The sequence below is a fragment of the Felis catus genome, chromosome E1, assembly GCF_018350175.1.
Source record: "Felis catus isolate Fca126 chromosome E1, F.catus_Fca126_mat1.0, whole genome shotgun sequence".
In the NCBI taxonomy this organism is placed as follows: Eukaryota; Metazoa; Chordata; class Mammalia; order Carnivora; family Felidae; genus Felis; species Felis catus.
In genome coordinates, this window is record NC_058381.1 from 44,842,850 (window position 1) to 44,869,078 (window position 26,229).

Here is a 26,229-nt window from a genome sequence, read left to right on the forward strand (position 1 = left end):
AGTTTTTTAAAAACTCATTGATTATACCAAAAAGCAATGGTTCCCCAAACCTAGTTAAACTTTTAGCCATAACAATGCTTTATCAAATGTTTTGTTTACAAATACTTGTTTATGCATAGGTCCATTTTCACTGCTTTAAAATTCCCTAAGAACATAAAAGTACCAAATACTCTGTGTGTGTGTGCGCACGATTTTAGTGTGTAACTGCAATTACCTTTTTGAAGCGTGATACCTTAAAATCTACAAGTTCAAATGGGAATATGGATTGGAAGGCTGAGCACGCCTTAAGATTAATGGACGTGTAAGATATTGATGTAAATCTGGAACAACTTGAAGGGTTGTAAAAGACATGGAGAGACACGGGTGGTTTTTGAGGCTCTCCAGAAATAACTTGACAGTCCTAAATACAACCAGTGGGCCAGTAGTAAGGGGTTATAATAAAGCTAAGCTGCAGAGACTTTCAACAAATAGATTTTGTCTGGAACAATAACTCCAACCGATTGATAGTGGCTGCCTCGAGTGCTAAATTCAGAAAGATTCTAAGGCTGATCATGGCTTAGGTAGTAAGTGTGCAGAGATCAAAGCAACAGGACCTAGAAATGGTTATAGATGTCTCCATGACATCCTTTTATTTACCATCCTTTACTTAGAGCCTTAATTAAAATATGTGATTGGGAATTAGAAGGCCCATAATTTATTTTATAATCAGGAATAAAGTGAGAATTGACTCCAGTCACTCTTAACATAATATTGAGGAATCAATCATGTACTAATTAAAGTATGGTACATCCATATGGTGAAACACTCATCATGGTCGCCCAAAAAAAAAAAAAAAAAGACACATATTTCCAGAACACACTATTAAGTGAAAACAACAACAACAACAAAAAACCCCAAACGAAGTTGTAGAATGATGCTGAAGTCCCTCTTCTTACAAACAGGCTAGGCTTCAAAAACGAAAGGTCATTTCATAGAAGTCCAAAATAGTCAGGAGAAGTTTAAGCTTGCATCTTTCAGATACATTTCCATCAAATAGGAAGGTGAATTAGTCTTTCAATGCTTTCAAGTCAGACAGACACCTCTTCTTCGTGTTGACTTACAATGTAAATGAGCAGACTTCCAAAATGGACCAGTTCTGGCAAGACTTAAAAGTTTGGTGAGGTGAGGGTTCTTGGTCTTGATAAACTCTACAATTATCGTCGAGAACTGCTTACAGGTTAAAGTACTCTGCCTGCTGCCTTGTCAAGAATTCTGATATTGTTAAGTATTCGAAGGGCATAGAATCTATGAAATCATCTATGATTTGTGACACACTTCATCCTGATTATCTTTTAAGTTTGTTTGTTTGTTTATTTATTTAGAGAGTGCATGCACAAGAAGGGGAGGGGCAGTGAGAGAGGGAGAGAGAATCCCAAGCAGGCTCTTTGCTGTCAGCATGGAGCCTGATGTGGGGCTTGATCCCATGAACTATGAGATCATGACCTGAGCCAAAATCAATGGTCAGACGCCCAACTGACTGAGCCACCCAGGCACCCCTTAAGTTCTGTTTTTAAAAAATATTTTAATTTACTTTTTAAAAGTAAGCTCTACACCCAACGTGGGGCTTGAATTCAAAACCCCAAAATCAAGAGTTGCATGCCCTGAGCCAGCCAGGCACCCCAATCATCTAAGTTCTTAAATCAAAGAAAGGCAGTACAGCACATGCATTTAGGAGTACAACACTACTAAATTTACAATACCTGAATAGTCATTGGATAGTAATGTGAGTTACACATATATGACAATGAGCCACAAGCTCAAATAATTCCATTTCATCACTAACTTTTCTTTTGCGAAGGATTTCAACTGCCTGGATCCTATGCTTTTCAGATGCAGCATGATTCATTCCATCCTTCAGAATCATTTCTTTTGTTGAATACCTCATCTACATACACAACTTCAGTATTTTAATACTATTGCCACTTTTTATTTTCTCTACATTTGTTTATATCCTAAATTGCAATATTAACTGGTTTTGTCTTTATTGTATATGATAGGATTAAAATGTTTTAAAATACTTTGAAACTGTGCTTAGAGTAAATATACCACAGGTAAGAGGGCTGGAGGAAATTTTAAAAAGGTTCCTTAGTGTTTGAAGGTGGAAAGTGGTCGGTCACACATAAGGAGAAAGCAGATCATGCAGGGCTCTGGAAGCGATCTAAAGATTTAGGGATAAATCCTTATAGCAACTAGACATCTCTACAGCATTTTAAGAAGGAAAGTAAAGAGAATGGGTTGATTTGGGAAGGGGAAAGGGAAGAGGCAGGGAAGAGCAGATATGGGAAAAGCAGTTAGGAAGCTTTTTTAGTAAGAGATAGCAATGTCTTAGATTAGCGTGGGAACATTATGAGTCCAGGCTTACACGCATTGAGTTTGATGTCTGTGAGGTTTGTGTGAAACAGCTAAGTTAATGCAATGAAACATTTGAGTCTCGAATAAAAAAAAGTTTGTTCGAAGACCTGAGTCTTAATCACTAACACATTATAAAAATGAAAACTATGACAATAAAAAAGCATCATCCTTTTTACTGGCAAGCATTTAACTTTGACAGTAAAAGGTTAGGCCGATGGACCAGACATCCTTTTGATACCCTCCCCTCCTCGCTCCACCCCCATATAACAAACTGACTGAAATTTTTAGGAACCAGATATATTTATTAAATTTTCCAATAATGGCCTACAAGTGAAACACTATGCCATATCATTAGTAGTACTCTGGACATTTCCCCTCAATGATGCCCTTAATATAACCTGATAAACAATTTTTTCTAAAAAAAATGTTGCCATTTCTGTGAGTCTAGGCTCTCGGTATCCTGGCTAAGACAGAGAAGAGAAACAGATGCTGAACCTTTTACTCTGGTTCACTTCTCTTCAACTGAGCCCAATTTACTGAAACTGATATACCCAGTACAATGTCTACATCTGGGCCCATTAATCGTTAAGACAGGTAGAAAACTGGTGAATAATTTTACAGTAACTTAAATATGTTCATATTGAAAAATAAACATTTTGTAGCGTGGGATGCAAAATCTACATCAAGATAGAACACTAGATTTCAAGCAATTGGGAGCTTTGCCCTAGGACCCTCAGAATAACTTAGGGAATACATGTTGACACAATGTCTTCAGCTACTTCTTCTTCCTTGCTTTTCACCAGTTACAACTGCCACTCCCATGCAGTCTCACAGATAGCAATTCTTCATCTTTCCCCAGAGGTCCTGGGTACTTCCTTATAAAATATAATGTACACAAAACTTACAACCGGTTAATTTTCTGAACATAAATAAATCACCTCTCTCTAAGGACCTACCATATTTATTGTATTAATGTATTCTTTGTCGATATAATCTAAGACTGTTTCTATTCCTAACCACCCATTTCTATTCATTCTCAACAGCTAAATACATTTAATAGCAATTAAAAACCTTAGATATTGCAGTATTACATGCTATCTATTAGGGCAAAGGGGAAAGCTGAATCTATATTGTGTGTCAATTAGCAATGGAGAAAACCTTTGATCAAGGAGATAGGTATGGCAGTGGGAAGGAAAAGCAGGTGAAGGGGATATGGAGGGAGGTGATACGATTAGGAGTTTTTCCAAACAGCAAGGCTCGATTCACTATGCATTGTGAAATCAATTCGGTGAATTTCAACCTGCATTAAAACAACAATAATAACACTCAGAAAATATCAGAGTACATCATATGTAAGAAGAGTAAAAAAAAAAAAAAAAAAAGAAATCTGAAAAGCCACCGTAATAGAATATGCTAGGGGAGAGAAACTTGTAAAGGACTTCCTACGTGCCAAAACCACAGATTATTATAGTTAGTGCTGAAAACTATCCTGTTAAGTAGGTATCTCTCTTCCCAAGTTAAAGATGAGGAAAATTAGGCTCAGAGTAACTTCTTACCGAAGATCAAATGGCTAATGAACATCGGAGCTGACATTCTACACCACCTGGCTTATAGCACAGTCTTAGGTGGTCTAACTATGGAATTCTTAGGAGAAAGACAAATGGGTGACAAAGAACTAGTGAAATTGAGAAATTACTTCAAGAATTTGGCTTTCAATCCATCTACTTCGTTAGCCTCATGCACCATAGGGTGTCCTTCTCTAAAACACAGGAGCTATAGCTAGTGGCATTAGGACTCCACTGAGCAAAAGGGCACCAGGTTACATGTGACATACCAGTTCTCATCAACTATTACTGTCAGCCAGCAACACTGTGTTAATAAGAATTATGAGGCTGGTTCAACAGGAACAAGTAGTATGATGGATTAGTAATGTCTATTATGGGTCAGACTGGCCTGTATTTGCTGCTACCCTTGGTAAAGTGGAATCAGAAAGATCTACCACTTACTGCCTGTGAACGCTGTTCTCCGTTTCTTCATTTCTAAAATGGCAATAGTAATGTCTATTTTATAGGATTATTGAAAACTAAATAAGAAATTAAGTATTAGAGTACCTAGTACATAATAAGAAATTAATAAATGTTCTTTAGAAGTTACTGTTGTCATTGGTATTGAACTAGGATAGTATCTGCTCCCATAAAATTTTCCCTCATAGAAATTAGAGTTCAACAGAGTGGTTAAGTTCAACAGTTAACCCTTGAACAATGAGGGGGTCAGAGACACCTACCCTGCAGAGTCAAAAATCTGCAGCAATTTTTGACTTCCCCAAAACTTAACTACTAAAAGCCTACTGTTGGGGTGCCTGGGTGGCTCACCTGGTTAAGCATCACTCTTGATTTTGCCTCAGGTCATGATCTCTGTGGTTCCTGAGTTCAAGTCCCAAGTTGGGCCCTGAGCTGTCAGCATGGAGCCTGCTTGGGATTCTCTCTCTCTCTCCCCACCCCTCTTTTTGCCCCTCCCCTGCTCATGTTCTCTTTCTCTCTCTCAAAATGCTATTAAGAAAATCATAAGAGGGGCACCTGGGTAGCTCAGTTGGTTAAGCGTCCGACTTCAGCTCAGGTCATGATCTCACAGTTTGTGAGTTTGAGCCCTGCATTGGGCTCTGTGCTGACAGCCTGGAGCCTGGAGCTTGCCCCGAATTCCGGATCTTCCTCTCTCTCTGCCCCTCCCCCGTTTTCTCTCTCTCAAAAATAAACATTAAAATAATTTTTAAGAAAGGGGAAAATCATAAGGAAGAGAAAATACATTTATGGTACTATATTGTATTAAGTCTGCATTCGAATAGACTCACATGGTTCCAATCTGTGTTGTTCAAGGGTCAACTGTATGTTGAGAGAAACTAACACTTACTGAACAACTTTCCAAGTGTCAAGCACTGTATCAAACACAGAAAGTGGATTAAACAGCTTTATCCAGATTCATCTGGAACCCTGCCCCAATTCTATGGGAAAACCTACTTGTTTGAATTTGAAACCACTAACTCACAATCTTTTAGAGCCTAACTATAATAAACTAGAAACTGCCAATCCTTTAATAAGCAAATACAAAAAAGAAAGTATAAGACAGTAAAACATGAGGGTTGCATAGGTATCAATGAAAATATATGTCAGTAGGTTTTGCATGATACACCTTGCTTTTAAAATATCGAGTAGAGTAGGGCAATCTATTGCATTATTTTCTTTCTAAGCTTCTCTCACCTTCTAAATCCTTTCACTGGGACCTCAGACTCCTGTTCCACACACAGATCCTCCCCACTTTCTTTACTGAATTTCCAGTCTCTCTTGAAGGACCTGACAGCACTCTCAAAGTGATGCTATTTCCCTCATATCCCACTTACATCAGAATCAAGGTAAGGTTTCCTCTTTGCTTCGTAAAACCATTTCCAAGCATGACTCTTTGCCTGTTTGTGAAACTCCCTGCTCCTGAGTTCATACCTTCTCCTCATAACTCTCAGCTACTAAATGCAGGACATTCTGCTTCATTAATGGAAAAATTCTGCACCTGATTCATGGTCTTCCGCTCCCATGTTATTCCCCCACATCTCCCAATTCAACCTCATCTAGATTTCTGGCACTTCTCTGAATCTTATTCACCAATATTCTTCTGTGTTAACTTTCCTATAGTTTACATTTCCTGGTCCATATCTTATCTGTATTTTTAATGTTCTTATCCCTTGTCCTTTCTGGTGACACATGCCTGGCAAATCCCTAAGATCTACTTTCTTATGCTTGCAGTTAGGTTACTAAGCACTTGCTACTAGAGTAAAATCATACAACTGATCAGAAAGGTTCCACTAGCAATTCATACACAAACATACAAAATACGCAAAAATAAAGCTCATCTACAACCACAAAAAAAATGGAAACTCTTGGCAAGTAATCCAATGGGAACATACACAGAAAGTACAAAAACTGAATTAAGCAAACAAACACCTGAGTAAAAAGAAGGCAGCACTATTTCTTCTTGGGAAGGCTATCTATAGTAATTTAGAGAATTATATGTTTGCAGGTCAGCATTGATCAAAATCTTTGTGAAATTTCAAAGCAATAATAAAATAGACATAGAAAAATAAAGGATAAAAAAAGGGGAAAGACTTCTTATGAATGAATTGGAAAGAAAAAAATGATGGGCGACAGGCCTTATGAAATATTAAAATATAAAGTGTTAAAAATGGTATGGGGGTGCCTGGGTGGCTCTGTGGATTGAGTGACAGACTCTTGATTTTGGCTCAGGTCATGATCCCAGGATAGTAGGATCAAGCCCCATGTTGGGCTCCATGCTAAGTGTGGAGCCTACTTGAGATTCTCTCTCTCTACCTCCCTCCCCCCCTCCCCGATTTGCACTCTCTCTCTTAAAAAAAAAAAAAAGGCATGATATTGGATTAAAAACAGAAAATTAACTAATGGAAGAGAGGAGAAATTCTGGAGACAGAACAAAGCGTTTTTTTTTTTTTTTTAAGTTTATTTATTTATGTTGAGAGACAGAGCAAGCATGAGCAAGGAAGGGGCAGAGAGAGAGGGAGACAGAGAATCCCAAGCAGGCTCCATGCTGTTGTGGAGCCTGACACAGCGCATGACCCCACAAACTGAGAGATCAAGACCTGAGCCAAAACCAAGAGACTGATGCTTAACTGACTGAGCCACCCAGGCACCCCAGAACAAAACATTTTTTAAAAATTTAATATAAAACCAAGTAAAACACCATGCGGGAGGGAAAAAAGCATTGTTGAATATACAATATTGAATAAATTAAGTAATAATACCATGATAAATTCTTTAAAGTTTTTTAACCATCAATAACCACATATTAATTGTAGTTGTAGAAAGACGACTTTTCCACCTACTGAAGCAATAGAAGAAAGTATAAATGATAAAGCAGATGAGGTCAACTACATAAAAATTTTAAACATACCAATAGAATTAAGATTAAAAAGCAACAATCTGGGTCAAATAGACAATAAAGATATACCTCATAGAACTAGGAATAAATTTAAAACAAACACTTGAGAAAATACCCAGAATCCCTTGTAGTTATAAAAATGTAAGACAAAATATTTCATAATTCTCAAGCAAGCAAAAATACATTAAATTGATCAAATCTAATACTGAAAGGATTATGAAGGAAGTCTTATGGTGTTGGTCACACCCCAGATTATTTTACCCTTCTCTCTGCTGGGTTATCAACTGGGGAAAAAGTAATTTGTTGTAGAACTGATCGCCGTTTGACTTGTAAGTTCCATTCTAGAATATATAGCCCCACAAAATGACATATAAAAGAAAAAAAAAAAGCTGCACCTAATTATCTGTATTAGCATCTTAGAAAGAGAATTACAAGAATTAATGACAGAAACAAAGCATACATTACCAGCACATGTTTATCAAACATTTATTACCATGCCAGAAGGCTGTGCCAAGTGCTTTAAATACATTATCTCATTTCACTCTTCAACGTTCTCAAGCGATTATCGTTAACTTTATTTTATAGATGAGAACTCAGAAATACTCAGACACTGAGTGACTGTCCAAGGTCTACAACTGCATAAGTGACAGGGTGAGGGTTTATACCAAAGCTATAGACTAAATTCATGCTCTTAGCTATAGAATATAGACTCTTTTAACAGAAAACCTAGACGAAAATATCTAAAGATTGGAAAATGATTAAGTAAACCATAGTGTAAAACCTGAAACAACTCTACAGTTATTAAAAGTAGCACATAAGGGAGATAACAGATGCAAGGAAAAGTTTTTACGAACTAGTAACAATCATAAAGAAACAACAAAAGCAATCCCCAGAATCTTGTTATATTGAAGTCATAGGAAAGGAGAGAATTCCATTTATTTTATTCCTTTATTGTTTTATAGAAATGAACAGATTACAAACCTTCTGCATACAGTCGTTCTGCAAGAAAAACTGCATCTCGGTAAGCATAGTGGTTTAGTGCTTGCCATATAGCAGCCTGAAAGTAGAGGGAAAAGAACATAAGTACACAAATATACAGTTTCAAAGTAACGCCTAGCGAGCCTGACATATTGTAATCAAATCAATGACCCTAATTTAAGTAATAAAACAAAACCTCAATGTCCATAGTGCAAACTCCATGGCATGTTACACAAGGCTCTTCACAGTATGGCTCCTAACATACCTGAATTTACTCACTCAATTCTCCATGGACATTTAGGCCTCTGTGCCTTTTTGTACTTCCTCTTCCCTCACAGAGGAATGGAGGCTCCCTCACATACCTCCTTTTACAAATTGCTCATCCCTACAGACCCAGCTTAATTAACATCTACTTCATGAAGGTTTCCTGGCTGATTCCTAACCTTTTTTTTTTTTTTTTTTTTTTTTGGTAAACATATCTCTTCTAGTGGCGCACTCATATTTTGTTACAGTTATATGTTTATGGGTCTGCCCACCCCACTAAACTACACTGCTCTAAACTAACAACGGTGGTTTAAACAATTTTTCACGATATGCATGAAATGTCATCCTCCACAAAAACTTCCCCACCTATTTTTTAAAATTTTTATTAAAAATTAAAATAAATAAATAGTCTATTTTAGTGATTGTCCTAGGGTTTACAATACACATTTTTAAATTATCTGAACTTAAATGCAAATAACGTTATACAGAGCCACATGTAGTATAAAATCCTTGCAAAAGTACATAATCAATTCTTCTCTTCCACCCCCTGTGCTAGGTTTGTCATATATTTCAGTTTTCTATAGAAAAGCAAAATATTTGAATACAAATTTCGTTTTAAAAAGTGGTTACTTCTTACAACAATAAAAAAATGAGAAAAATGTAAAAAAAAATTAAAAAAAAATTTTTATTTGAGTGTGCGTACTAATGAGTTGGGGAGAGGGACATGGGGTTGGGGGGAGAGGGAGGGAGACAGAAAGAGAATCCCAAGCAGCCTCCATGCTCTGACCCAGATCATGAGATCATGACCTGAGGTGAAATCAAGAGTCAGCCACTTAACTGACAGAGCCATCCAGATGCCTCTCCACCTATGACCTTTAAAGCAACCCTATTCTCACCCACCCAAGGAAGCATATTGGGAGACAAATGAACAAACTATAATAGCACTAATCTTTAATCTAGGTGAATATATTTTTCTTTTTCTAAAGTTATAAAACATAGCTATAAAGTATGTAACAGCTAGAATGACATTTTAATTAATAATAAATGAAAACATTTAGACCCATGTACTCACTATCCAGCTCAAGAAATAGATATTACCAATATATTTGAAGCCCTCTCCCACAGGTGCTCATCAGTCACATAACCTCTCTGAAACCACCACTCTGAATTTTGTTAATCTTCAGGTTTTCTTTACAATTTTTATACATTTGTATGTATGTATCATCCTTAAGCAATGCAACACTTTTCCCGGTTTCTGAATTTTTAAATAAATACAAGCATGTTGTATATATTATGCTATAATTTGCTTTGAAATCCAATATTTAAAAAATTCATTCTCAATCTGTGTAGCTAGAATTCATTCATTTTGATTGCAGAATAAATAATATTTCCATTGTAAAAATACATCAAAATGCATTTTATCTATTTACAGTATATGAACATTTGGGTTATTTCTAGTTTTTTTCCAGTTATAATAATGCTGCAAGGAACATTCTTATATTTATCTCTTAGGGTACCTATTTAAGAATCTCTCCAAATTGGGATATATACTTAAGAATGAAATTATGGGGTTGTTGAGTTCATGTTCATACACAGGTTCATCTTTACTAGGTAATACAAATCATTTTCAAAGTGTGGGTTTAATTTACACTCCTACCAAAAACATAGGACTACTCATTATTCCACATCTTTGTCTACACTATGTACTATCAAAAAAATTTTTGTTTAGGGGCGCCTGGGTGGCGCAGTCGGTTCAGCGTCCGACTTCAGCCAGGTCACGATCTCACGGTCCGTGAGTTCGAGCCCCTCGTCGGGCTCTGGGCTGATGGCTCAGAGCCTGGAGCCTGTTTCATATTCTGTGTCTCCCTCTCTCTCTGCCCCTCCCCCGTTCATGCTCTGTCTCTCTCTGTCCCAAAAATAAATAAAACATTGAAAAAAAAATTTTTTTGTTTATTGACTGATTGATTGTAATCTCTATCCCTCTCTCTATGTGGGGCTTGAACTCATGACCTTGACATCGAGTTGCAGGCTCTAATGATAGTCAGCCAAGTGCCCCCCAATTTCTTATTTTTACCAGTCTGACAGATGTAAAATGCTTATCTAGTGCCTTTAATTTGCATTTCTCTGAATATTAAAATGAGTTCAATGTGTTCAATAGTAATTTATTTCACGTTTACTGGTCTTCTGGCAAATGCCAATTCATGTGTCATTCATTTTTCTGTTAGATGATTTACCTTTTCTTACTATTTTATCCAGAATTTTTGAGAGCATTAAACCAGAGAGGTTTTTTTTGTTGTTGTTGAAGTTTTAGTGTATCATATAACACTAATTTTAAGTCTGTTATATAAATTATGTATCTGTAAATTATGTGTTTACATATATTTATGTTTTGCCTAGCATTTTTAGGAGCACACCACCATAGGAGTTTCTTTTAATCTTTCTGGGTTTCTTTTTAACTTCTGGTCTATCACAAGATATAAAAGTCACCAATTGATTAAAAAAATCATCAACTCACAAATTGAGATATCTTACAAGTGATCATGATACAACAGTGTTTATTTTTAGCCATGTATACAGCTCATAATTTGTTGAACAGTTTAATAGTTACAATAAAACCAGCATGGTGGGATTACCTAATGAAACCACTAGCTAACACTGTAACAGTAAGCTAGATTACATTGTAACAAGTGATTAATATGCCTTGGCTATAGTACAATCTCAAATATTTGAATGAAAAAGCAAATGTTTACTAACATTTCTATGAGTATTATTAACTATAATTTTTTATATTCAAAGTCCTAGTAGTAGTTGATGACTTACTTAGCCCAAGGGTGTAGTTTTCTATTTTCTCATGGGGTCTCTGGAGCCTCTTGTTTAAGCTTACTTTCTATACAGTCTAAATTTTTTAAAGTCTCAGGACTGTCTAATCTGACCATTTCCATCCAGGCACAAGGTAAAGGAAAAAGGTGGGAATTTAAATTTAATTCAAATTTAAATTTAATTTAAATTAATAATCTATACTATCACAGGCAGCATTTTTCCCTCTAACGTTACCGTTCTTAATCCAGTCATTTCCTACCACTTTGAGAACTATCTAAAACTGCTATTCAAAGTGTGGTCCTTGGAGCAACAACACCAATATCTTCTGGAAGTTTTCTGGAAGTGTGGAATCTCAGACCCAATCGTAAACCTACTAAATCAGAATCAGCATTATAACAAGATCCCCGGGTGATTTATATGCGTATTAAAGTTTGAAAAGGACTGATCTAAAAAAGATTTATTCTAATTAAAAATATCCCTGCTCAGCAGATTCCCCAAAGTCAAAGAGGCTGTCTCATCTGTTAATTCAAGATGTTATGAATAAAATACTTTCTAATCCTTCAGGCCATGGCCCTTAGCTTTAAAAGAAAGGCTTGAGTTACTCAAGTTCCAAAACCTCTTGTTTGTAGGTCTTTATGTTCCTTCTTGACCCTAATCCATTTCTTATACCTAATAAAACAGCCTACATATTAATAGAAATGAATCACAATATCATCTCCTTTCATAATCCACCCAAATTAGTTGCACTACAAAGAAATCTCCCTCTGGTCTAAAACGTACCAGCTCATTCTCCCTCAAAGATTTTCAGAAGTAGTCGGCATAACCAAAGGATCCCAACAGTATACATAAAAAATAAGAGAAATCCTAGAATTTTCAGATACGTATAGACTCTGTACTGAAGATCATTTGCTGTCCCAAAGCCTGACTGACCACCCCTACTCATAATTTCCAGAAGGCAAAGGGGTTCATGCAATTGTAATTTTGCCACACTTCAGTTCTCTGCTGGCTGCCACGTATGCTTGTTTCCATATGAATTAATCACACAGTGCCCCTCAATCTCATACAAAGGAATACTTAAAAACTGAAATATCATACTACACTAAAAAAACTCATTAGCAATTGGAGGGTCCTCTCTATTACTTGGGAAGCAAAATAGATGGGAAGAGAAAAAAGAGAAGGCCGTGAATACCAATGGGATTTGCAAAGGAGCGCTGTTATATCACTGTATGATTCTTCCCCAGTCAGAGCCACCTAAATAAAGAAGATACCAAAGACAAGCTGTGCTGAAACAGCCAGAACCCCCAATAAAAATGTTGCATATTGCTGCTAACAATTCTTCCATATACCATTAACCAAGGATCTGAGGTTCCTACTCCTTATTACTCCTTGACTTTATTTCTGGTAACATTTGCCTGTGATGGGTATCAACAACAGCCTCAGCTATTTAGAGTACAAAGGTAGACTATGATTGTGTGAGGAAATTTTTTTTTTTTTTTTTTTTTTACTGATTCCAGCATGACTTACTATGACTGAAAACCAATGGTGGGGGAGGAGGGTAGTGGTGTCTTTTTTAACTTTTCTGAACCGGAGAGTTCTAGTACTCATTCATTCAATAAATACTCATTGAGTACCAATTATGTGCCAGGCACTGAAGCCTCTATCTACAGTAATTAACAGATAGTTTCTGTTCTCATGGAGTACCTTGTAGAGCTACTCCTGTCTAGATCAGCGGCTACCAATCCTTGCTTGACAATGCTCTACCTCAAACCCACTGCATCACAATCCCTGGAAGCTGGGACTGAGTTTAGATGTCTTTATTTTGAAACCTTTTCACTGGTAAGCATTCAGGGCTCAGAATCATTCTTCTACTTTTCTAGATAAGTAGCTCTCCTTCCTTTTACAGAACCCTCTTATGTAAAAACTTATAAAAGCTATGGACCTCTTTTCCAGAAAAAAGCACATGTACATATATATACAGAAAATCTGTGTACAATGTTAGGGGTTCACAGAAATCCTGGTTCATTAAGTATCACTGGTCCAGCTGATGAGAGACAGTATTAGAGCCTGATACATCATAGGTTTCAATAAATAGTTGTAGAATTGAATTAAATACTTAAAAGGAAGGAGAAGACAAGTTACTGAGCTAGAAAGGTACTTTCCTCCGCACACACCAGGGTCCCCCACCAGGGGCACCGCTGCAGCCAGGAGTAGGAGAAGTGCTCCTTGTAGTTTGAAACGCAAAACAACTTTATCACACAAGGTCGGGGATGTTGGGTTGAGTGTAGATGAAATAATGAATGTATTGGTAAATCAATCTGGCTACATTATCAATTTAAGCAATTCGAATGGGCTGGTTAGTGTCTAACCATCATTTATAGAACTGCACCTAAAGAACAGTATCTAGAATCTTTCCCCTCTTTTCTAGTCCCATTCTGTTAACAATCTTCTTTCAACTCTTAGCATTCTACGTGGTCTCTCTGCCTGTAAGCTGTAGGTAATCCATTCTGTCCCAGAGTTACATTCTTCAAACATAAATATCATCACTACTAAACGATGATAGCTCTCGAGAGACCTGGGTTCAAATCCATGTTCCGTGACTTATTAGTTCCGTGTCTTGGGCAAGTAACAATGTCTCAAGTCTCTTGTTTTAAAACATAAGAGTCCATAATGGTTAATATGTACATAATGTTACATAAAGTACATAATGGCTCCTAGCACATACCTAATAATTACTCAAATTTTAGCCGTGCCATCAACATTATCATCGTGTCTTCCTCCCTAATCAAATCTTTCTAATGTGTTTTGAAAAGTTTCTTTATTTAAGCAATCTGTATACCCAACTTGGGAGTTCAAACCCATGACCCCAAGATCAAGAGCCGCATGCTGTACCGACTGAGCCAGCCAGGCACCCCTGTGCTTTTGATTTTTTTTTTAATCAAACAATTGAGAAGGTGACCCTTCCAACAAAAATAGGTGGCACTGTCAAGGAGTGAATATAAGAGCAGGTTTTAAACATGCTACAGGCTCTCTGCTATCTGGCCTACATCTCCTGTGTACTATGACACAGAAAAGACATACGTAAAAGGTAATGTGACAAACTACGAGTGTTTTCCTCAGAAAACTTCAACATTTGCATGGTGGAAGAACTCAAAAAAACGTCATTCAGAAAACAACAGGCTAAAGGGTGTTCAAATCTGATTTGATTCAATTATTTCTTGACTGTTTAATATAACCTCCAGCTTCAATCCATGGCCGATGAAACCTAACTCTAACCCTCTGACACTTACTAATCAAGATATCCAAGTCACTTCTCTGACCTTCAGTTTTAATCATCTGTAAAATAAGTACAAAAAACACTACCTTTGAGATAAATCTAGCACAGTACTTGGCTGAATTCCAAACTTCCATAAGAACTTATCTGTCCCTCTGGTGTTCTACCAGACCATCCCATGACCTAGGGTTCTGGAACCGTGCATATAGGTATATGTCAAAATGATACTCATTTAAATTAGGCAACTGCAATGGTGATGAAAGGAAGAAACTCAATGAAACATTTACTTTCTAAGGCAGACCTGTCCCCCCCCCCCCTTTTTTTAAGTTTATTTTGAGAGAGTGTGTGTGCAAGTGGAGGGGCAGAAAGAGGGAAAGAGAGAATCTCAAGCAGGCTCCACACCCACCATGCATGGAGCTGATGTGCGGGGCTTGATTCCATGACCATGAGATCATGATCTGAGCCGACACCAAGAGTTGGACACTTAACCGACTGAGCCACCTAGGCGCCCCCCACCATTACTTTTAATAGTGTCTTATTTGTCTTCCCTGAATTCTTTCCCACTCTGTGATCCATTTTCTCTCTGTGAGCTTTTCACAAATCAGATCTGATCATATTATCCTCTCACTTAAGATCTTTCTCTGGCTTCTCATTGTCCTTAATGACAAAAATCCAAACCACCAAACCAGGGAGGATGGTATAGTCCGTGCTTACCTCTCCAATTCCTCTTGTATCATGTTTTCTTACGCTGTGTTAGGACAATGGCTTTCTTTAAACTCCTCAAACCTACCATGTTACCTTCCTGCCACAGGCCCTTTAAACATATACATAGTTCACTTTACCTGGTACCTTCCTCCAAACTATGCATATTCGAGTCATTCTTTGGACTTCTTTCTCAGGGAACACTTTTTTGGGGGAGCTCTGATGAGGTCAGGCATTCCTATTACACACTCTTATAGCACTATGTACCTTTCCTTTGTAATACTTCTCACTGCTGTGATTTTACATAAATAAGTAATGTCTTCCTCACTATAAACTGCAGAAAGGTAGAGACTACTTCTGGTTTTGCTCATTATTAGATTCCCAGCATCTATTATGTACTTTTTAAGCAAGGGCTTAACTAATGGATGTTGAATGAATAAACAACTGATCTTTGATTTCTGCCAGTCCTCCTACTGGTAGTATCTTATGTTAGTCTTAGCTTTAAGTTTCTCTGTATTCATCTACAGTTGACCCTTGAACAGCATGGGTTTGAACTGCACGGGTCCACTTACATGTGGATTTTTTTCAATAAATACAATATACTACTAAAAATGTATCTTCTCTTCCTTATGATTTTCTTGGTAACATTTTCTTTTCTCTAGCTCACTGCACTATAAGAACACATATATAATATGTATACAAACTATGTGTTAATCAACTCTTTATGTTATTGGCAAGGCTTCTAGGCAACAGTAGGCTGAGAGTAGCTAAGTTTTTGAGGAGTCAAAAGTTATGTTCGGATTTTTCCACTACATAGGGGTCAGTGCCCCTAACTCCTGCCTCGTTCAAGGGTCAACTGTAAGTCCAATAGGTAAGAATCTCTGGAAATCTCTATTGAAAGAAACTCTGTGGCACACAATTATTATTTTGTGATACAAATAATTACCACCTAATTACTCTTTTACAAAATATGGAGATTTCCTAAGAACCAACTTGTTTAATTTTGTTGTAAATGAAAGAACATGGGGAGTAGAAACGATATACTCAGGATTAATTTTGGAGGCATGTGTTCAAATTTGTGTGCCAGCACTTCCAAGAGTATGACTTGGAAGCCTCAATCTCCTCATCTGGAAAACAGAGCTCTATTTTTTAGATTGTGTGGATTAAATGACATGATACATATACAGTGCTCCTAGTATATGGACTAGCACATAGTAGACACTAAAAACCTCCTCCTTTCCTGTCTTCCAATATAAACAAACTCAATAAAGACACAGTTTCCATTATTATAACATCTCCCAACATATCTGCCACAATTGCTTATTTTGTTAATATATAAGCCACAAAAGACTCAAATAATTCCCCAGCTAACTCAGTAGTACTGATCACCAGGAAAATTTGACACACATGGCCATATACTATGGCCATAAAGTCCTGGAACTTTGCTTTTTTTTCCTGTCTTTTCAATATTAAATGAACAAGAGAAAAAGTATCATAATCAAGGATTCTATCCATTTCTGATATAAAATCAAGCTTTGCTCAGAAGAATATAATTTTTTATTACCAATTCTTTTTAAAAAATTTTTTTAATGTTTATTTTGAGAGAGCGCGCGAGCGAGCAAGCTGGAGAGGGACAAAAAGAGAGGGAGACACAGAATCCGAAGACAGGCTCCCGGCTCTGAGCTAGCTGTCAGCACGGAGCCCAACACGGAGCTCGAACTCACGAACAGTGAGATCATGACCTGAGCCGAAGTTGGACGCTTAACCGACTGAGCCACCCAAGCGCCCCTGTTACCAATTGAGAGGGTGAGAAAGTGATAGTAAAGGCAGCCAACTCAAACTCTCATATACCCCATAAAATTTGCCACTTGGAGAATCCCACATACAGCCACTTGGAGAATCCCACATATCACCACTCTGCTCAAGCACCTCTAAGTTCCTCAGTGATGGTGTCTCTTTGGTAGGAAATAGGGAGGAAATGGGCTATTTTCTAAGGCACTACAGATTAGGAGCTTATGAAGAGCAGGGCTAAGATCAGCCCCCTGGCTAGTCATCTACTTTGGCCCAACTGCTGGTGTGGACCTGTCCCCAAAAGAATATCATTCAGTGCATCATCTCAGGACTTCTACAAATTAAAGCCAGATGGATGAATGCTGCTAACAGGGAGACAAACAGCAACACCACACCCATCCTCAAAAAAAAAAACAAAAAAAACAAAACGTTTAAAAGAGAATTCCTACCGAATTCTAGGTTAGTCCTAGGTTAGGACCTAGGTTAGTCCTAGGTTAGTCCTAGGTTGCATTAATTTAAAAGAGGAATCAACAGCACAAAATGGCAAAATTCTTTCCTTGCTTGTTCTTAAACATGTAATATTTTTAAAAATATAAACAAACCTCTATAACTGTACAACTAATTCAGACCTAAATGTGACCACATAAATTATTTTGTTTTATTCTTGTTTTTGTCAAAAAAGAAGATAGCTGCCTTTTTTTTTTTTTTTTGAACCATAAAAGAAATGGATAATAAAAGATTCAGACAATATAAGGAGGTATAAGGGGGAAAAAATCACTGTGGAATTTTCCTGTTATACATTAAAATCTTATTTTTAGAACTTTAATTTAGTTTAGGTCTATATCAGTGGTTTTCCATCTGGGTGATTTTTGCCCCTCAAGGGATATTTAGTAATTCTTAGTGGGGGGCATTTTTGATTGTCACAAATGGAGGGGGTACCTAGTGGGGTGGAGGCCAGGGATGCTGCAGAACACTCTACAATACATAGGACAGGGTCCCCCACAACAAAGAATTAGTTTGTCCCAAACATCAATAGTACCAAGAATGAGAAACTCAGGTGTATGTTACCATGTAACTGGATTATTTTACTAGCCCATATGTCTCCCTAACTCTCGCCTTGTCCCTCCTTGCCAACAGCACCAGATTAATCTTCCCAAAGCAGTGCTTTCATTAGAAGTCTTCTGTTCAAGGGGCGCCTGGGTGGCTCAGTCAGTCAAGCGGCTGACTTCGGCTTAGGTCATGATCTCGCGGTCAGTGAGTCCAAGCCCCGTGTCGGGCTCTGTGCTGACAGCTCAGAGCCTGGAGCCTGTTTCAGATTCTGTGTCTCCCTCTCTCTGACCCTCCCCCATTCATGCTCTGTCTTTCTCTGTCTCAAAAATAAATAAACGTTAAAAAAGAAGTCTTCTGTTCAAAAACGTATAATGGCTATTACCAATGCCTTAAACCCCTCAATCTGGATGTTATGTCCCCTATAATCTGATTCTATCTGGCTAGCAAAACCTTATCTCTTCCTGCTCTCAATTCCCATTCCAACCAAAACTATAATATTTTATGGTTCTTTTGTTCCTAAACACCATTCTCAATTTTAGGCTTTTGCTCGTGCTATTCCATGCTAAAACCATTTTTTCCCTTCTTTTTTACCAATCCAAACACTTCCCATCTTCTAAAGCTTTCAGTTCTACTCCATCAAGAAACACCATTTTTCCAGTCTACAAGGATCTGTTTACTGAATTTCTTTATTATTATCTGTGCAATCAAATACATACTGACTTGTAACATTATCCAATTGTTCCTGTTAAACATTCTTAGCTTCCCAACAAGACTAGATCCCTCAAAAGATTAGAGGTTTTTTTCTCCATATTTCTACTGGTTGGCTTCACAAATATCTCCAACTCATTTTGTTCAAAACAGATTGTCAGGGCACCTGGGTGGCTCAATTTGTTAAGTGTTGGACTCTTGACTTCCGCTCAGGTCATGATCTCACAGTTCATGAGATCAAACCCCGAGTCAGGTTCCTCACTGATGGCACGGAACCTGCTTGGGATTCTCTCTCCCTCTCCCTCTGCCCCTCCCCTGCTCTCTCTCTCTCTCTCGCTCTCAAAATCAATGCTCTTAAAAAAAACAAAAACAGGTTAATTATCCTCCTTCAGATTTGTCCCCCCTCACAGGATTCTTCATTTATTAAATGGCACCACCAAAATGAAATCCAGGCAGCAGTCTTGATCCCCACCCTCTCCCATTCAATCAGTCTCCATGTCTCATTGGTTCTACCTCCAAAACATCTCTTGAATTTATCAATCTCTTTCCTACTCCACTACTACCACTTTGGTCTAGGTTACTTTCATCCTAAGCCTACTTTTTAAGTTTTTATTTATTTTGAGAGAGAGAGAGAGAGAGAGAGAGAGAGAGAGAGAGAATCCCAAGCAGGCTCTGTGCTATCAGTGCAAAGCCCCACGTAGGGCTCCATCTCACAAACCATGCCATCACTACATGAGGTGAAATCAAGAGTCAGACGCTTAACCGACTGAGCCACCCAGGCGCCCCTAAGATATTTTATTCTTGCCTCCTTCTTCCATTACATTTCACATATAGTAGCCAAGAGATCTAACATCTACATCAAGTCAACCCTCTTCTGAAAATCCTTCAATGACTCCCCACACACTTAGAATGAAAACTGAACTCCTTATAATGGTTTTCCATTAATATGCAACTCCAGTCACATTGGCCTTCTTTCAGTTATTTCAGTGCCAAGTGCTGCTATGTCTTAGGGACTTTGCACATACTGTTTTCTCCTTCTGTTATGCTCTTCAAATTACTGTTTCCTTCTCAACCTTCAGATCCCAGCTTCAATGTTATTTGCTCAAAAAGGACCTTCCTGACACCATTTTTAGAGAAGATTTTAGGATGTCTTTCATACCCTTCTGTGCTTGGTACATAGCAGGTACGTAACATTCTTTCCAATTTGATTTTTTCGTTGAGGAGGTTTAACTTTTTGCTATTTTCTAGTACCTCTTTTGGTGGTTCAATTGCAAACCTGACACCTGGGCGTAGGTCAAGTCCCTCATTAGGTCTCTCTCCTCACACCCTATTTATAGTGCCCTTATCAGTTTGTAATTACAAATTTGTGATTATTTGCCTAATGCTTTCTCTATATAAACAGCATAAACACAAAAAGGGCTATATCAGAACACTAGTCCATAAAGAAATGAAATTATTATATATGTTTGCAATGACCTCCTCCTCCACCCACATTCCCCAAAGCTTATTCTCCCAGTTCAGGTACGATGTAGCACTGCCTTCAAGATACTATACTGTATATAAATATAAGGTATTTTCCCATTTGCCAAAAGAAAACTTCATAAATGTGTTTCAGCTGGCTTAAGTATATGTTTTTTGAATGAAGATCAAATAGTCAAATGCCTATTGCTTTATCAATTTAGTTACACATACATATTTCTCAAATGACAAAATTTATTTAGGAATGTCATCTTTTTCTATTCTCATTGAACAGAACAATTTTATGGAAACTGTTCACATCTATCTTTGCTATCAACAAAGCCATTTTTTTCATCTAACACAACCTTCCTGAATATACATTTAATTCTAAGTTATTTGAAATATGGTACCCTTTGAATCCATGCTAGATGCTATCCCAGTATATCTCATTCCAAGCCCAAAGTATTCCTTCACTATCTGAATGATCTCTAAAACAATATCATATGTATAGTATCCACTTAGTACACTGCTTATTAAGGCGATTTTTACAAAGCTTGTTTACAACCTCACACTTCCATGAAGTTCTACCCCCAGGAAAAACTGATAAATCCATTAAAATGTCTTTGCTTTTTTTAAAATCCATTTCATCAGGTGAATTTTATAAATATCCAAATTGACACTGATTGAAATCATTTAGGCTGTGTGTCTTCCCCAAACAATTAAAAATAAAATAATTGACAGAATTTCTGCCTTATAACAGGAGAGTCTTTTGTAAAGACTCAAATATAAAGTTTTTCTATGAGAGACAATTTGGAGGAGGAGCTAATATTTAGGCTGACGCAATTTATCAGACTGGCTATTCCGTGTCAAAAGTTTAAAGAAAAAAAAAAAGCAGCAGTTGTTCATCTTTCCTCTCAACTTTTTCCTAAGCCTGGTAATATCATGATGCCCCAAACAACTCCCCAACTTACTCGTTCCTTTACAAGTACATGCAATTACTTATCATAGTTTAAAAAAACAATAGTATCTATCTGTCCTATTTTCTCCTTAGTGATTCTTTCCCATGTTCAGCCCTATCCCTAATCAGATGATGATCATCATCATCGTAGCTAAAGTTGCTTGTTTCTCCCACTGCCAGACCCCTTACTGAGGGGCTTCTTCTACTATAAATTACAACCAAAATTCTCACCTAGCCCTATCCTAAAACTTCTTACCACAGTCCCCAAATCTAATGGACAAAGGTAATATGGGGGAAGAAAAATGGGACAAATTTGACTTTTAAGCCTCAAAAAGACCTAAGAGCATTACCACTAAGAGTACTGTAAGGAAAAAGAGGAAACTTGATGGGTACCATCTAGGAACGGGTTATTTTTATACAAGTTGAAATTGTTATTAAATAGTGGCTATAGGCTAGCATTGAGAGTAGTTTATCAATTGAGAAAATTGGGGGGCCAGAGGAGGCAAATGTATCATTAATGAAGACAAAATTACATACAAAATATGAAACAGAAATTAAACAACTTGAGTGATATACTTGTTCATTTAAGGTACAGATAACTTTTGGGGCACCTGGGTGCCTCTTGCTGTCAGGGTCATCCTCCATGATAGGCGTGGAGGCTACTTAATAACAACAACAAAAGACACAGGTAACTTCTAGTTTAATGTTAGGCCTAAAAACAAAACAACAACAACAACAACAAAAAACTTAAAAGGGACTCTACCAGTAAGAGGAATTTGTTTGAAAAGAAATAGCTTCGGAAGCATGGATACAATTACAAACAGGTAAATTTCCTAAGACAGAATCCCACATTATATTGGTTCAAATACTAATAGTTGCTATATGTAAAAGAAGCAAACTGGGAGATACTTGTATTTCATTCCGGGAAGAAAAATTAAAGGAAATATGGAAGCAGTGATGTATTAAAATATTTATTATTTGGTCACAGGCCTATTAAGGGTAATGTGAAGTAATTTCTAAAATTGATTTGCTTTGTAACTTCAAAAAAAAAAAAAAAAAAAGTCCATAACTCAATGACAGCACTTGATAGAGGTCAACTCTTCTATTCAAGTCAAAGATCCTATGGTGAGCTGAAAGTCTCCCAGACCTGGTCCATCAGTAAGGGACAAAAGATTCAGTTTCTTGAGATGGCAGGGGGAAAATGACTGGCACTGCATCACACTTCAAATCCAATAGGGTTTCTCCCGTGCCAACAGAGCACTGTGCGTCAAAGCATACCTTGGTGTCGTAAGGACAGCGAAATGGATGTAAAAACCCTTATTTGTCTTTCATTTCCTGAACGCACTATCAACATGCACAAAACACTCCTGATCCCCATCACACCGGTCACGGGGAAAAAAACAAAACAAAACACCCAGATTTGCCGTTTCCACCCCTTCCCCTCGTATAGGTGCTTGCCCCTCAGCGCTGGGCCTCGGGAGTTCTCTTCCCAGATCATTGTCCAGTGGGAAATTCACTGAGCGAGGAAAGCAACGTGGGCTATAGGACGTCTGTTACCAAAACAGAAATTAGTATTAAAAATACCGATCTTATCGGCCCTCCGCCCTCTCACATAAAACAAAAACAAAACCGAACACCACCACCCCCACCACCCCCACCCCGCCAACTTGCCCCACCATTACGAAGATCACACAAGCTCTGATCAAACGTGATTCCCAATCATCCCGGGGCAAGGGAGCACCTGGGGCGAGTTTTCGGCCCCCTGGTCTCTCACCCCGGCCGGGGGGGGGGGGGGGGCAGGCCCCTGGACTGACAGGAGGGGCTGGCCCGACCGTGGCCCGGCGGTGGACAGAGGCATTATCGCCGAACCCCGCTCGCACCCGGGGTGGAAGCAAGGCAGGACCAGAGGCAACGCGGGTAAGGTTGCGGGCGAGGCCTCCGAGCCGACGCGGAGACAGGCAGGACCCGGCAGCAGGGGAGGCGGGAGAAGCTGCCGGGCCTAGGCCGCACCAGGCCGCGGAGTGGCCGTACGCGGCTTCCCGGCCGAGGCTTCGAGCCAAGCCTCGGCGAGCGGGGTTATCATTACCTGGACGGGTTCCTGCAGCACCGTCATCCTTGAGGCTCAGGCCCACTTTCTGCAGTGCCTCAGGCCCCCCCCGTAGCGGCTCCGGCCCGGCCAGCCCCGGCTCATTTAAACTCACCAGCGACCGTTACCGGGGGATGGGGGAGGCCGAGCGATTGCCGAGTACCTCCGAGTGGGACACGGAAATACCCGAAGTGGTGAGATCCGCGCGGGAGCCAGACGGAAAAGCCCGAAGGGGACCGGAAATGTCCGAGGCCGATCGGCTGAGGAGGAGACCGTTGCCGGAAATTGTCGAGGATTCCCGGGGACTACCGAGTCCGATCCAGAGCGGAGTTTTCCCCTCTCGGCCACGCCTTCACTCACGCACGCCACGCCCAATCGGCCACCCTAGGCTGAGCCACGCCCAATCGGCGACCAGCGGGTTGGGCGTGGCTTACCGGAGCGGGCGGGGAGCGTTACGTGGCCGGACTACCGCCTCCACTCGCCACTGAACCTCTCCGGATCAATTGAGGCGCGGTAGTTTGAGGAGAGGGTAAAACACGAGAGTTTGGGGCTGACTTTAATTAATCAAGAAGTATTTGTTGAGTTTAGTTCATTCATCATTCCAGAAGTACCTATTCAGGGCTCAAGGAAAATAGGAAATTTGGAAGGATTGCCAGGCTTCAAAGACTGGTAAGGACATGGGCTGTCCACCTTGAAGAGATTACGGTCTCTTTAAGGGAAAGACAATGTAACAGACTGCTACGTTATGTGGTGCCCATTGTAAGCGACGTAAAAATTCAGAAGAGAGGGAAATAAATTGGGATTAAGAGGAGAAAAGTTTCAGGGAAGGAAAAAGGGAGACTTAAACTGGACTCTGAAGGATAGGTGGAATTAGAAGAAGAGTGTCAAGTGAAGGGAAGCAGAAATGAGGTCAGTCTGGTAAGAGTTAAGGCATTAACTGGAAATAGTTACATAGATGACCAGATCATGGAAATTGTTATTCCTGATAGGAGAGGCATTAGGCGTATTGGGAAATCTAGAGGCTGGATTTTGAATGTCATCTCTGGCACCCACTAGTTTTAGGTCCTTAGGCAAGTCACATTTCTGAATTTGTATTTCCTTAGTCTGAAAATAATGATTAAAAGAATTAAATGGATTGATGTATGTGGTTGTGTCTGACGCACACAGTAGGCTCTCTCAAGTTTCCTCCCTGCTCCCTCTCCCCCCAAAACGTGTGAACCAGGGAGCTATTAACATTTTGTTTTTTGATAGATGATGAAAGCAGTTTTTGAAAGTTGATTGTCTAATCAGGACATCTCTATGCTAGATGTGGAACTCATGGTATAGTCTATGATGTGGGAATTTCCCTTTCTGGTTCTCACATTTTATGCAGATGAAACAGGTTAGAATGGATTCCTTCCTTCCTTCGGGTGATGTTGAAGGGAGGGTTTTTTTGTTTTTCAATACTAGTTAACAGAGCTATATCTGTCACCACCAACCATCTCTAGTAACTGCTTATTTGTAGCACCATAAAGGGTAAGTGCCAAGGAGATCTTCTGCCCTGTGCCCTGTTTTTGTTTTTTTTGTTTGTTTGTTTTTAGCAGGATTATGAGTCGTCTACACTGTCCAACTGCGTAGTCACTAGCTATTTAAAGCTTAGTTAAAATCAAGTGAATTAAAAATGAAAGTTTTCAGACACCCTAGTCACATTCCAAGAATTCAATAGACGTACGTGGCTAGTGGCTCCCATACTGGGTAGCACAGATATAGAATATTACTGTCAGTGGGTTGACTGGGGCTGGAGATCCAAAATGGCCTCACTCATGTTTGGGGCCTTGGTGTTTGCCGTTGCCTGTGCCCCTCAGTTCTCCACATCTCCACATGACTTGTGTCTCAGCGTTGGCCTCTCATCAGTCGGTAGGCTAGCCCCATTCTTGACTTTGTGGCTGGCAACCAAGAAGGTAAAAACTGAAGCCAGGAGGCCCCTTAAGGTCTAGGTCTGTAAATCAAACCCCATCACTTCTCATTGATTAAAGCAAGATAAAGGGCTCGCTTGGATTCAAGGGGAGGAGAATTGATTAAAGCAAGATACAGGGCTCGCCTGGATTCAAGGGGAGGAGAAATAGACTCTAGATGGGAGAAGTTGGCAACATGACACTACAAAAGGCTTGTGACACCAGAGGGATTGATTGCCGGACCATCTTTGGAAACAGTCTACCAGATGTGAGATGAGAGAATCTGTAATGGTAATGGAAAGGAGATGGGCGAGAGATATCACTCTTAAAATGTGATGCTTTTAGCTGGTCATAACACTCCACCTTTATTCTGATTAATGCAGAGAGCACTAAGACTATTGCTTTTATTATCGGGATGACTTCTAGTAAAGTAGACTAAAGTTGTTATTTGCATTTTTAATTGGCACATGACATTATTTGCCCATGCTAAGCTTGTGGTCGTTTTACACACACAGCTCTTTTTTTTTTTTAAATTTTTTTTTCAACTTTTATTTATTTTTGGGACAGAGAGAGAGAGAGAGAGAGCATGAACGGGGGAGGGGCAGAGAGAGGGAGACACAGAATCGGAAGCAGGCTCGAACTCACGGGGCTCGAACTCACAGACCGCGAGATCGTGACCTGGCTGAAGTCGGACGCCCAACCGACTGCGCCACCCAGGCGCCCCAGCACACACACACACAGCTCTTCTACATACAACATGCAGCCAGTAGATTTTTGTGCAATAGATTCTTGTAAACTTGAATGTAGGAACTTGCAACACAGGATACATAATGATGATATTTGGTGTGTGAAAATGTGTATC

The 26,229-nt window shown here is 39.0% G+C and overlaps 2 protein-coding genes across 9 annotated transcripts in view; one reads left to right on the forward strand and one right to left on the reverse strand.

Moving 5' to 3' along the window:
- Nucleotides 1–23,625, reverse strand: part of CDC27 (cell division cycle 27) — a 69,268-nt gene extending 45,643 nt beyond the window's left edge. For all 4 annotated transcript variants that reach the window (XM_006940467.5, XM_006940466.5, XM_003997032.6 and 1 more), the window contains exons 1-2: nucleotides 23,434–23,625; nucleotides 8,329–8,404 (exon numbers count right to left, since the gene is read on the reverse strand). In XM_006940467.5, the coding sequence (XP_006940529.1) occupies nucleotides 8,329–8,396 (68 nt within the window). In that variant the 5' untranslated portion in view covers nucleotides 8,397–8,404; nucleotides 23,434–23,625. The remainder of the gene's footprint in view (nucleotides 1–8,328; nucleotides 8,405–23,433) is intronic.
- MYL4 (myosin light chain 4) overlaps nucleotides 23,120–26,229 on the forward strand; it is a 30,609-nt gene continuing 27,499 nt past the window's right edge. For 2 of the 5 annotated variants that reach the window (XM_045045134.1, XM_045045133.1), the window contains exon 1: nucleotides 23,773–24,102. The gene's annotated coding sequence lies outside the window, so the exon portion shown is untranslated. Of the gene's footprint in view, nucleotides 23,265–23,772; nucleotides 24,103–26,229 lie in introns of those variants that run through there. The other 3 variants (XM_045045135.1, XM_045045137.1, XM_006940463.5) reach the window with 3 other exon arrangements.